This window comes from Anopheles stephensi, chromosome 3 (genome assembly GCF_013141755.1).
Source record: "Anopheles stephensi strain Indian chromosome 3, UCI_ANSTEP_V1.0, whole genome shotgun sequence".
Taxonomy (NCBI): Eukaryota; Metazoa; Arthropoda; class Insecta; order Diptera; family Culicidae; genus Anopheles; species Anopheles stephensi.
Window position 1 is genome coordinate 40,713,637 of NC_050203.1, and position 13,514 is coordinate 40,727,150.

The window sequence follows — 13,514 nt, forward strand, 5'->3', positions numbered from 1 at the left end:
CACATCCCATTTTCTCATCTGCTCGGAATGAATAGCTGGAACGAGCCAGCCTGAATTCCATTGCACAAGCAACGGCGCTTATCAGGAGAGGCCTACACCATGTGCGCTTATTAGAGCAAATGAGTCCTGCAGGCATAGACCGTTGTTGCCAACTGTTGCTTTCCTTTGTTGTACCAGTACATGATTCATCTTTTCAATTTTCAGATAGCAAGTCGGTGCTTAGCGTAGAGGGTGAACCGAGACGGCTGAGCCTTACAAAAGCAAAGTTACTCAACGAGTTTCGCCATCTTCGTCGTGTTTTCACCGTGTTCCGCACTATTACCGCTTTGGCGTTATTTAATGCGAGGAGCCGCCTATGGTGAAACTTGTCCAAAAGTAAGCCACTTATTCTTCCAAAACATCCGCAAACGGCAAAAAAAATCATACAATAAAAACCTTAAATCAAACGTTAGTGTGGGAGTAATGGCATTTCTTATTGTGCCCCTTGCTGCGTTATGATGGAGTCTATCGTCTTTAATATGTATGCCCTATGAACTACGGGGCAACATAGAGAGAGAGAGAGAGAGAGAGAGAGAGAGAGAAAAAAACGAACGCCGAAGCATAGCTTGAATTATGTTTCGAGGGTTTCTTCATCCTTCTCCTCACACAAACTCACAAACGGAACCTAGCATACGGTTCCCATCTATCATTGTCATGTTTACGGTTCATTTGCATCGGTGTCGACAGAAATCGTAAATCAATACATCAATATTCGGCACGTTCGGTGGCCACTGAAATCAAACCCACACTTACGAGCACGAAAACACAGCATCAGTAAAGATGCTGTAAAATCGGGAAAAAAAACCCACCTATAAAAACAATCCGACAATCGGTCTCGAAAAACTTGAGCGACACCAAAAGCTGGCTCGCTCGCTCGGTTGTTTGTTTGTGGGGAAAAGACCACCCTACTCTCGGTGTCTAATTTTTGCTGGCCGCAAACACACATTTACATTTCTGAAACACTACGCCGCGTCTGCGAATGTGAGTGGATTTATGTGAGGGCTGTCAACGGGAGCCTGTCAGAAGAATCTTCAGAGGAACCGAAGACAAAAGTGCGTAAAAAAGTTGTACGCCGAGATGCTATAAATATAGCGCACTGAAGATGTGATCTTAAGGATGTCGCCAGGGGTTTTAGACACGGTTGGCGTAAAACTTCGGCGTGTGTGATGCGTTAAGACGGGTCGGAATCGGCCCAACTGCCAAGCAAAGAGCGCAACAAAAAAAAAACAAATGGGGTCAGGCATTAAACCGAAACGAACAAAAGCGTCTATCTAGTCGGGTGTCTCAGTTTGTGGGTTTTTTCTTCTGTTTTTTAGTAGATCAGGACTGCCGAGGGATTAACAGAGGGATGCTGCTGCCACTGCCACTTGATGAGGTTTCATCAGCATACGCATGAAGTGTGGCCTACATATGGTTTGAGTGGCATAAGATAGGCACCGCAGCATACAGAACGCCATAAGAAAAAGGGAACCTTCAACCTGTAAACCTTTAAGAACACAGCTCAGAGCGGTGCACCGCGTAAAACGTGTGAGAATTGCTCCTCTTTTTATCGTGTGATTAGCTAATGTTGTTAAAAATAAATCTTCATACTCACCCGGAAGTATAAGGTACATGTAGAATGCAAACGGGATGTACTCGATCATTACAAACATGTCCGTTACCGAGAGCCATTTTAGAATGCGATTGATGGGCACTTTGGTCATATCCTTTCTAGTCAGCACTATAATGTTGAGTATGTTGGCGATCGTGCCAAAGAAACATATCTGCAAAGTGAGAAGTGTTAAATAAATGTGCTTTAGCCTAATGCGCTTACGATAATTGGTAAAATAACACACGGTCCATGGAACACTAATTTGCATCGTTAAAGAGCTTTTCTCTTTTCCCGTGTAGTGATGCAAATTTTGAAGCCGCATTATTTGTGCCAAATAAGGTGAATGATTTACATCACTGTCGGCGTCGCCCCAGAACTAATTGCGTTGATAATAATGTTTACAATGTGAAGTTTAATCTACCATCGTATATGTGTGTGTGTGTGCGTGAAAGCTCGCTTGTTATTGTTGCGTGCCCACAGCTAATTGAATAAATCGGTGTGGCGGTTGAATTTGTTGTTCCGGACCGGATTCTAATGAAATTTCGGAGCGGAATTATCGCGGGACGGGAATATGAAACAACAAATAGTACAGCTCGTAAAGTGGCACTTTTGTTTGCCCACAAAAAGGTCGCTCGTTTTATGATTGATTGCGTGCCTATGTGTGTGTGGGTACAGTGGTGGACAATAGAATAAAACTTCTTTGAACTCAATTTATCGAACTACTACTTTTGATACTTCTTGGCAAAAAAAGGAAGGCAGCACCAGCTACATCCTAACTTTTTATACTAATCTTGTTAGCGTAAGGAACAAAATTCTGAATAAGGTCTAAAAATTGAGGACCCATATTCATCCATCAATTATGGGTGGGATATCCGTCATAATAAGGGAGCGGCACTGTGTACTTAGGTTAGCAGGTGAAAGAAGGAGATGCCCAAAAAAAGTTATACAAATTTTAAATTTGTTTTCTCATGTCTCACAAATGTTCATTATGTTTTCATCTCGAATAGTGTAAAGTTAGCAGAGTCTATATACCGATTGAGGCAATGATTACTTGCGGATAGAATTAACAGACTCCTAACAGGTATTGAAGGATTCTAACTGAAAAATGCTGAATATAGATCGACTTATTTCGTCTCTTCGTCAGACATGGTTGGGGTCCTACTGAACTGAATGCTTATGGACTAACGGACTATTACACCGACCCAGCGGGTCGAGAACATACTTTTTTTTATGTAATGAACCTTCCCCAATGGCCTTGCCGTTCAACATGAATAAAGAAAAATACCAGAGAGTAGAGAGGACCGCAGACCTAATGACAAACATCGGCTAGCGTAATCCAGGCGCTGAACCGTCTAAGGCCCAAACCTGTGTTGAGGATCACTAAACAATACTGCCTTACTCCAAAACTACCCGTACTAAAAAAACAGTGAAGCGTCTTGATTTCTAGGTGACACCGAGTACGATTATTAGCATTCGACTAGCGATGATGATGTCTGACTGATAAGTTCGGTGTAGCACTTACTGAGACTGACGATCCTCAACGATTCTAGTTTATTTGTATACCTGTTTTCTGAAATGATCGATCTATGGTCTAATATTCATATATTCTGTGGATGGCTATTTAGGTTGCGTTTTCTTCCTACCTGCTGCTAGTACACGTACATTACTACTTTAATACACGCCAAAGAGAACTGCTGCACGGACCTAGTGCATGTTAACGTCTTCAAATGTGATAATTGTGTGATGTGGATAGTGGATTGAAATGTTACTCGTTTGCAATCAGGCTCGATAACAAGCTAAGTCTCTAAACACTTTTTGGAATTGACATTTTCCGAGGCTCTCGATGTTTTGTCAACGTTTCGTCGATTGTGTTTGTAAAGATTGAATTGAATATGTTCAAAATAGTTGTACTGTTCGTTAGTTTGTCCCATAGGATCGAGTTTGCCAATATAGTTAGGCTAAAAGTTCTCTCTCTCTCTCTCTCTCTCTCTCTCTCTCTCTCTCTCTGTCTCTCTGTTTCTCTCTGTTCTTGGTCTAACTACCTCTTAAAGTTATGCCTGCCATTTCTGGCCTACTACGCTTTATGACACCACGTAGTTGGATAGTCAGTACTCACTTCGGGTGAATGGCCCGAATGGGATTTGAACCCCGATCCTATGGTATGAAGACCTATCCTAGCCATCGGATTAGATGTTTGCTTTTTGGAGTTAAATCGTTACAACATAGAAGAGTGATGGTTCAATACGTTTTCCTGCATAAAACTATTTCCTGAATAATTGAGTACCTGTGTTTTCCTCATGAAACAAACATCCTAATCCCAGGTAGAGTGTTCGGAACGAGATAATTTCAGGGGATGAATTGAGATATAAAATAAATAGATATTTTAATTTATTATTTATCGGAAAAAGTATTTAATTATTATCCACATCATTCTTCTTCTTTTTCATTGGCACTACGACCGCAGGAGGTCTCGGACAGCCTTTTCTAACTTTCCGTGACTTAATTTCACCCATAGTAAAGTAGTAAGCCCTACGTACGGGGAGGTTTGGATGGGATTTGAACCCCGATCCTAGCTTAGCCACACAAATAACCTCGAATTTTCCAGTATTTTTAAACGAAAAAATTACAAGATATCATAGTCAAACCTTCCTAAATTATAGCCTCTTGTTTGGTGGTGATCTTATTCTATTGTCACCCACTGTGTGTGTCTCCGGTACGTTGCAAATCGTGTTTGCCTTCTGGATAAACGAGTGACATAAGATTTTACATTTGCGACAAAGCCCTTCCAGGAACTACACATGTTTCTATTCCCTCCGGATGAAAGGTAAACTTTGTCCGACAAGACTTGTGTTAACAGTGGAAAGACTTGTTGTTACCACCCAGTGTGCCCCACAGCTTTGAACAGCGCGTTGGAGCATGTTGTGATATGACGGGAGTTTTGGGGAGCTTTTTCTTAGTTGTATAAGGAAGGATACATATCACGCCACGACGACCTGCTGCACCGAATGTGTTATTGTTATGCAGCGTACGAAGGTAACATTTGATACCTGACGACGTGGTAAAAAGTTTAGAACGTACTTTGGCAGCAGCCCAGAATAAAGTAGAGCAAAATGTGTGTCTGATGGGTTATTGAGGTGGTACAAGAAAAAAAAAGCGGGGTCCAGTATTTGCTTTCGTGTGGCATTCACATATTTGCGTTTGGCAAAGTAACGCTTCGGTGCCTTTTGTATATTTACCACTCAGCTGGTCCACGATGGAATTCCGAGTTGCCGGGGAAGTAATCATAAATGGATCTGTTCAAGTCAGTTAAACGAGACTGGAGGATAATACATCAACCCGCTTCTGGCAGGGATACAAGTGGTGGAGCAGTTTGAAGTTCAGGGCCATGTCTCGGGGAATAATTTCCCATCGCAAAAAAGAAGTTCTACCTTCTGGTCTGTTATCTGTTATGGTCTTGTTTTCTCGCTCGCACTGCTAATGTTTGCGTTTATTCGCATGACTGGCCAACCGGACTAGATTGCGAAGGATTCAAATTTCAATCCACTCGAAAGTAGGACTCGTTTAGTTCTGCTGCTTGGGGAATCGGTTTCTGCCCCAACATTATGTGCCACTATCAGAAGCTTCACTAAAAATTGAACGACCCCACACAAACACAAACACACACACACACACACACACTCGAACCTTCATAGAGTTCAATATTTAACAAGACGTAATAGCTCCTCGCCACAATCATACGGCAGTCGTTAGCTTCTGCCATCGTATTGGAGTATGATTGTGTGCTAGCAGTAACGTCAGTGCGTGGCCACCCTATAATCTATATCCCCCAGATCAACTCTCGAATATCGTAAGTTTGGGAATATCCCTGGTCCCGTTCCTTGGCGCTCGCGAAGAATAACAATAAGCGACTTACCACAAGTGAAATGTAGCCGTGCAGCAATTTGTACTCGAGCAGAACCTCCCGGACGGCTCCCTTGCAGTAATCGCTACAGTTGGTCGCCTCCACCTCGTCCGGCTCGGGCTGCTCCGGCAGGGTGCGGTTCAGGAAGTTGAGCGATTGGAACACCCGGCGCAGGAAGTCGTTCACGTGCTCCTCGGTGATGTTGTGCTCGGTAATGTTTTGGTACTCGAACGCGTGCAGGTAGTAGCTGGCTCCGGTTTCGTCCATGTTGAACCGCGTCGCGAGGATGTACAGCAGCCGTTGTTTGAACTCAGCGGCGTTCAGCACGATGGCCCCGGCGGAATCGTTGCTGTAGATGTAGTGCAACCATTCTAGGACACGCTCCTCCACACATTGTTGCTCCATCCTTCGCGGGATCAATCAACGCCGCCAGGCGGCGTTAGATCGTACCAACCGTGCCATTCGAGTCCTGAATCCATTTTCTGTAACGAGAGCCCCATGTCCGTGTGTGCGTTTGCGTGTGCGGTTCCGATTGTTACCGGTTCGACCGAAAATTCCGGACGGGATAGTAAAGCGGGATAATAATGAAACAGACTGTTAGTAAAATCATCACACCGGGAGGAGACTAGCATTGCTTGCAGCATTCGTCCCACTGTGCGGTCCACCAACGTTCCAGCCCCAGCGGAATGTGAGTTTTCGGGGTTCGGAATGAGGGTTCTAGAATGGAAAGTGTGCTCCTTTCGCTGGTAAGCGCCGGATCCATTTTGAAATGGGTCGGGCTCGTGGCTGTGGCTTGTTTGCAGGGCAGACCGATTTGCCGGGAATGCTACCGCCGCCGAAAGATTCTCCGGCCGGAAAGTAATCGTATTGACATGCCTTCTCGTGTTTACAGCTAATCCGCTCGTAGAATGCAAATTTACAAACACTTTTGCCCACAATGCTTGTTTGCGGATCGGTTAGAAACGAGCAGCGCAAAAGACGAAAGAATTGAAGTGAAATGTAATAAGGCGATCGGTCAGGGTGCTTCGTTTGCTTGCCGCCGTTCCCGGGATTAAAGCTACGTGGCTCGAACGTTGCCAAACGGATCACAGGATACATTGCAAGTCGTTTGGAGGATTGGAACTGGGATGGGATGCGGTGGGTGGTAGTCCATGCATTTAAAGCGTTCGATAATACACAAGCGTAATTGAATAGCCACAATTTCAAACGAATTGATTCCGAAGTCGAAGAATGCTGAACGATGGGAGGGAGCGTACAGCCAAAATGCTCGAGAATTGAACGGGAAACGTGTCAAAAGATTGGATAATTGAATACCGCCGGTGTTGGGAAATCTGGATGAAGTACATTTTAAGAATTGATGAGATAAATGAGATTGTTCTTTTTTCCCGTTCCGTTTTTGGTAATGTCAATGCCAATTTCATGAGGATTCTTAAACGGGGACGCTTAACTTCGGCTCGCTTTTGTGGCTAGTTTTACGATACGTTTAGCAAAGCAATAAAAGTAAGTTTCTTTACTCGGGTGGTTGTGGCAAAATTTACAGTAACTTTGCAAAATTTCGGTCTTATCTTGTCATAAAAAATCTGGAAATTTTGTTAGATTGTTCTTTATCTCTTTAACTTTAATTCTTTAAGAATGAAACTTTCTTTATAAGCTGTACCAAAAACATTTATACAACTTCACAAGGCTTTTTGAAAGAAATCGTGTGATTGTCTCAAGACACTTCTTCCGAACGGTTTATTATTTCCAAAAGTTTTAAACTTCTTTTATTACGCCAGGACCAGAATTTTCCACCAAAAGCCTTTCGACTGCCAACACATATGGCCTCGGTGCTACGCTGAGCTGTGCTGTGCTTTAGTGACTTACTCGCGAACTGTGATTCTTTGAATCGCAGTCATCCTAAAACCGTGTGTTATATGTTGCGTATTGCCAATGATGAAATAGTAGAACCGAATTTTCCGTTTAAACGCCGCTACGGGTAGAACATTTTCCAGCGCAGAAAATAATTTAAAAAGTTTTTTAACTTTAACTTCCTTCAAGCTCCGCAGAATCCTCGGTTCTCTTTGACAGGGATATAATTTCAACTGTGTAGTTAGATTTGTGAGTGTGTTTGAGCATTTTACACTATACATGCAGTACTACCATTGGATCGTCGAGGGAAGAATGAGTTAATAAAACGTCAAGAAACATGGCGTGACAGATTCCAATACCTCTTCTTGGAGGTTCTAGACCAAAGTCCACATTTCTTTTGACGAGACCTAACACCTAGATATGGAAAAAGTTTAACTCAAAAGCTGAAGACCTTGTAAAGACCAGCGTCAGTACCACCACGGTCACCGGATCGCTCTCTGAGTAGTTAAATATTGTAAGTCATCATTTCAGTGCGTAATGAAATCCAATTCGTCAAATTGCTACCGGTTGTGGTGAATGTGCAAAGTTTGTACTTTGTGGGATATTTGACAAATTAAAAAAAAATCTCCTACTTCTTCCATCTAGGCCTAACGACCCCTTAGGTCATGCCTGGCATTTCTGGCTTACTAAACTTAACGATACAGCATAGTTGGATAGTTAATCATCACTTTGGGGGAACGGCCCAGGTAGGATTTGAAGCCCCCTGCCATCTGAAGTCCGGCGCCGCTGTCGCATCTTTCACCATGTCGCCTAGATAGCAAAGTCCGAATCAACCAAATATTCGATTACAAAAGTTTTGATCCGAAAATGCCCCATAACGACAAATGGAACGCAATCTGTTACTTGCAAGCTGTTGGCAGTAAATATTTAGCAGAACTAATTGGGTAGATCAATTTCGAAGGGTCAAAAGTTTAAAGTCCAATGTTTTCAGCCTTGAGACCGATGATTTTTGATTCGGTTTGAATGCAAGTTTAGGTTGAAAGCTCACGTCATCAGGGTGAAACCTTTTGCCTTCCGCGAAGGGTTGTTACTTCACGTATCGCACATTCCACCAGTATCGAATGTATCATCACAAGAATCGCAATAATTTTCACCCCGGTTATCCGCTAATTTCTATAAAGCAATGGTGTTAGGATGTTGGAAAAATAGGTATTCAGTTCAATATTTTGCATAGGATTGATGCAGCTAACGTGCTTTTCGTTAGTTTTACTTAGTGAACAACACAGAAAAATGATTGATGTTAATTGATAAACACATCGTACTTATCAGATGGCAGCTCAATACTTATGATCCTGAACTTTAATTGACTGATCATCGTGAATTGAGGGGATCTGAGAAAGCCTGCATGATTTTTACGCTGTGAGAGTATAAAGAAGAACTAACTCATTTTGGCTCCAGGGCCTCATCACTCTCTCGCTTTCAAATGACTCATATGACCTTCTCATGCGAACAAAAATATTGCATAAATGGTATTTATGTGTAAAAACATAATGGGTGTATAAAACTTTGAGGGTCTGATTGAAAGGCCTCGAGGGCCGCCTGTGACCGACACGCTCTATATTCGGCCTGTTTCTATGTTTTTAATCCTAAACTCTCAACAAACAACATAAATCTTTCAGTTCACCAGCCAGACGAGTTTTGGGAAATATAATCTCTTGATAAAGTGTAAACATATTGTAGATAAAGCATTGAGAAATGAAAAACAGTTTAAATGATTAGATACTTTAAATTCATGATAGGAAGTTGGTCAGAAACAGTCGTAACAAGGCCAAGTCCCGTATCGAGGTTTTGAACAGAGAAATTTTTGAAAGGTTTTATTCTTTTACTGAATAAATTTAACCCAAAATTTGGTTAAAGTATTGTGAGTAAAACTCACTGAATTTACTGGGCGTGAAATTTACGGAGTTACCTTGAAAGAAAAGAGATGTACACTTTGCGCCGTTCCGTTTGCTACTGTGTATTCGGTTGTCAAGTTCATTTCATTACAAAGTTCATTTCAAAATTCATTTACCGCTCTAGATCACTTCGTCCTAATTCCTCTAGTCCAGTTTGTATTTAAACGAAATATTTCATGAAAACTTATTTTAATTAATCCTACCTAATTTCATGAAATCAATTTCTCACAAGTATTGTTAATAGCTTAACTTTGTATAAGTTTTTTCTAAATTAGCAAAATGTATGAACAAGAATAAAAAAATGAGGTCAAACATTTTCACCACTGAAAAACTTTTTTCTTTTTCCATAACATATCCAAACTGCTTTGAAGTTTAAAAATAGAAATGCGAAATAGAAGCAGAGATGCGAAAAACTAATGAAAAAATAGGATTCAGTTTTAGATTTTATTAAAAGTCTTACTGGGCGGTCCGGTAGCCGAGGCGATAACGGGACCACCGAGCTTCACGAATCCCATCCAGACCGATTCCTCGTACGCAAGGCTACGAGTAAAATCAAGTCACAGGAAGTCAGATATGGCAGGCCGAGATCTCTCGATGTTGTAGTGCCTTACAAGAAGAAAGAGACGGAAAGTCTTACCCAAATGCGTACCCATAAGAGGTAGAGGTTTTAACTATTGCAAATCTATGAACGCACTATACATTCCATTTTTATTTATTTTTATTTTTAATTTGAATTTGAATCACTGGTATGTGAGGTTCGGGGATGTAAGGTGGGATGATCGGAATGCGGAGATGGATGAACTGTAGTCGAAAAGATCGGAGACAATATTAAAATTGCGCAGACATGCATGGAAGGGGTCATTATGGCCCAAGCACATTCTCCGGGACACGATAGCTAGCGGACCACGGGGATTGATCGGGTGGGGACATATAGGCCTATTCGGGTCAGGAGATCAGGAGCATCGGTAATGTGGAGAAGCAGGCCAGCGATGAAGAAGACACTAGTCACCGCCGCTTCTCTAAAGCCGCCAACCCCAGGAGTTGACATCGGGTGTCATCAGGAAGAAAGGGGGTAGCTAGTTTGGTAAAATAGCGATGCACTTGTTCCAGCTTGGCGATCACAACTGAAGCCGAGGGGATCCCGTATTCAAGGATAGATCGAACCAAGCTGCAGTAAAGCGTCTTCAGACTTAAAAGGTCAATGATATTGACGGATATAATCTTGTTTTAGGATGTGGCCATAGTGCTCGTGGAAGGACATTTTGCTATCGTGGATGACACCAAGGTCGTTGATAGCGTTGGACCGTGTGAGTAGTTGAGAGTTTATGGAGTATGACGCCAAGATTAGATTGGAGGATCTAGAAAAGGCGATGACGGAACACTTCTCTAGACAACGAAAGAAGTTAGAGAGAGATAGTTGGAAGAGCATCAGAGAGAGAGAGAGAGAGAGAGAGAGAGAGAGAAGGAATGTTGCAGTTGTTGAAGGGATGTAGGGTGGAACGCCAGACGAACAAGTAAGCTCGTGTGCAGTTATAGTAGACAATCAGCAACAAAATATACGAAACCGAAAAATCAATTTTTGAAATAATGCTGTGAAATGTGCGAATCATTCCAACCCACTCCCCTGGATCATGCCAATCCCGGATTCCGATAAATCGATAGGGAGCAAAATATCTATGTGAAGCAATACGGCCAGGCCGCTCTATATGAATAAAAAACATATATGTATCTATGTGGCCGAGACGTGGCTTTCGCACATGAAAGCAAACGAAGCAGCACAAAGAACGTGATTCTCATACTTGTGCTTGGCCAACAAAAATATAACCCATCTATGGAGGAAGAGCAATACACGTTGAAACAGCGATGCTCCAAAAACGACTCCGATGCAGCTGCATGTGAAGGAATTGGTAGCCGTTGGGGGTATTATTTTTTATTATAAATAGATATCGCTTATTTGCTTTAAAAATAAAAAAGAAGCCTAAAATTTACTTTTACGTTTAGAACTGGAACTTTTTCCTTCCAAAAACTGAATCGTTACTGCCATGTACTAAGAACCTACTAACAAATACAACTCGCTCCGTTGTGATGCTAGACACAAAGGCGAAGTGAATGCCTTTCCAGTTCCAAAACTCTTTAGATTTATTTTTAAACTCCGGTCTAGAAGTTTAAATAAACTGAAATTCCAGAAATTCAAAAAAACAACCGTTCAGAACTCTTTTTGTGTTTAAGAAAATCAATTTGCTCTTCTTCGAAACGGTCCGGAAAGCATTGAATATTTCTTTTTCAAACTTCAAAACACACCTTTTCTAAACGGACCGTTTAACGTGAAACGACAAACATCAAACGGATGTTCCGTATTCAATCCGACAGACAACGGACCATTACCACCACCAGTCCAGCGGAATAGTTCACATGGAAACCTAGGCGTATTGGTACCGGGTTTCCTTCGACGGGCCAATTTACTTAACAGTCCCCGAGGTTATATTCACCGTCGATACTTGCTATGTATGCGTTCGAATGTGTGGCAAGTTGTGGGGTGTTGAGGTTCGACCTTCGAACAAACTCGACTCAATAGAAGAAAGAAACACTTTTCATTCTAGCTGGCTAGTGAAGATGTCGAAATTGACATGGTAAAAAAGAAACCAATAACGGGAAAGCAGCACACGTGTTTGGCAGTTCTAAAATTTCCAAACATTTTTTTATATCTTCTGATTTATGTCTCGTCTCATGATGCAATACATTTCACAAAATTGGTTACAAAATCCGTTCCCTGCTTCCGCTGAGCAGTAAACATTTTGTGATGTGAATTAAATACGCTGCAGATTTTATAATCTAGATATAAAGACAGCGAGAGAGATCGAAAAAAATACATACGTGCCATAAAATGTATCGCAATATAATAAACCGAAGCACCAATATGGCCAAAGGTGAAGGTGCATGCTTTTCGGTGTGCATCGTCTGGCGTTTGGCCGTCGAGTCCAAGGACAACAACCAACAACAACAGCAAAAAATCGTGAAGAAACTTATGTTCTATAGTTGTTGTCGTTTAACCGACGACGACTGTCTGAATGCAATCAACCGTTAACGTACAACAGAAAAAGGCAAGCCAACCTACCGCATTTTTACCTTTCTTCCGGCAGGTTCGGCCGTCATTTGCTTTGAGGAATCTGGCGACGGGTGTATGTTTTTTAAAAGCTCAATTGAATAGAAACTGGTTCCGGTTATGGTGAGATTTCGCTCAATTTATGTACTCCCGTTGCGCCGAAGACGAGCTCCGTCCCGGCAAAACATGGTCGGCACACCCCCGTGGCAGGTTATGGGAACATAGTTTATTTATCGGTTCGTAACCGAAGACGAAAGAAGGGACAAAAAAACATCGCCCCCCCCCCCCACCCCTCCCTTTCTGAGGTTCTTAGGCCAAGCTGCGAACAAATTGTCCTGGAACAATTTGGTGCAATTTCATCAGAATTTTATTATGGTTTCATTTTGTTACAGCAGCATAAATGAAAACGGTGCGTCACGCACGCTCGGTTTTTCGTTTCATTTCTTGCCGTAAATTGATTTATTTTTGCACCTTTCTTTTATTATTGTACTTTTTAGTATAGTTTTTATTTGGGCAAGCTGGGAAAAGTTGTATAACTGGGCACACTAAATGGTTCAATAAAGCTACACACTGTATCGTGATATGATTGCCCGGGACACAGTAACGCTGCGACCAAACGTCACCAAATCGCTTGGAAAAAGGGCACTATGGTGATCTAAAAATGAACTTCTTGTTTTTGTACCATTTTCCCTTCGTCATTGACCAACAATTACGCCAACGACTGGCTGCCTGCTGGCCGCCCTGACAAATTAGGTCAAAAACATTCAAAAACATTGCGGTATTGATGGGTCAGGCACAGTTTTGTGGTTCCTGGAATCGAATTAAAATAGACGCGTAACACAGCAGAAAGCATTGACGCCAATAGTAACCGCATGCTTACAGAAGCTAGCAGGCAGAAACTTTATCAAAAGACGTCAGACATCCGAACATCCGAATATATTCAAAAAATGATTTATGTGTTAACGAGAGCTTCATGAAGAGAATAAAATTTGTATGACTGTTTTTTAACATTACAGAATTTTTAGAATTTCAAATCCTGACATCTCACCAAATTAAATCAATCCATATTCTTCCACG

General features: G+C 41.9%; 1 protein-coding gene across 2 annotated transcripts in view; it reads right to left on the reverse strand.

Annotated features, from left to right (window-relative positions):
• Positions 1–13,514, reverse strand: part of LOC118511272 (G-protein coupled receptor daf-37) — a 78,235-nt gene that overhangs the window by 9,657 nt on the left and 55,064 nt on the right. For both annotated transcript variants that reach the window (XM_036054159.1, XM_036054160.1), the window contains 2 exons: positions 5,544–6,013; positions 1,634–1,802 (listed from right to left, as the gene is read on the reverse strand). In XM_036054159.1, the coding sequence (XP_035910052.1) occupies positions 1,634–1,802; positions 5,544–5,936 (562 nt within the window). In that variant the 5' untranslated portion in view covers positions 5,937–6,013. The remainder of the gene's footprint in view (positions 1–1,633; positions 1,803–5,543; positions 6,014–13,514) is intronic.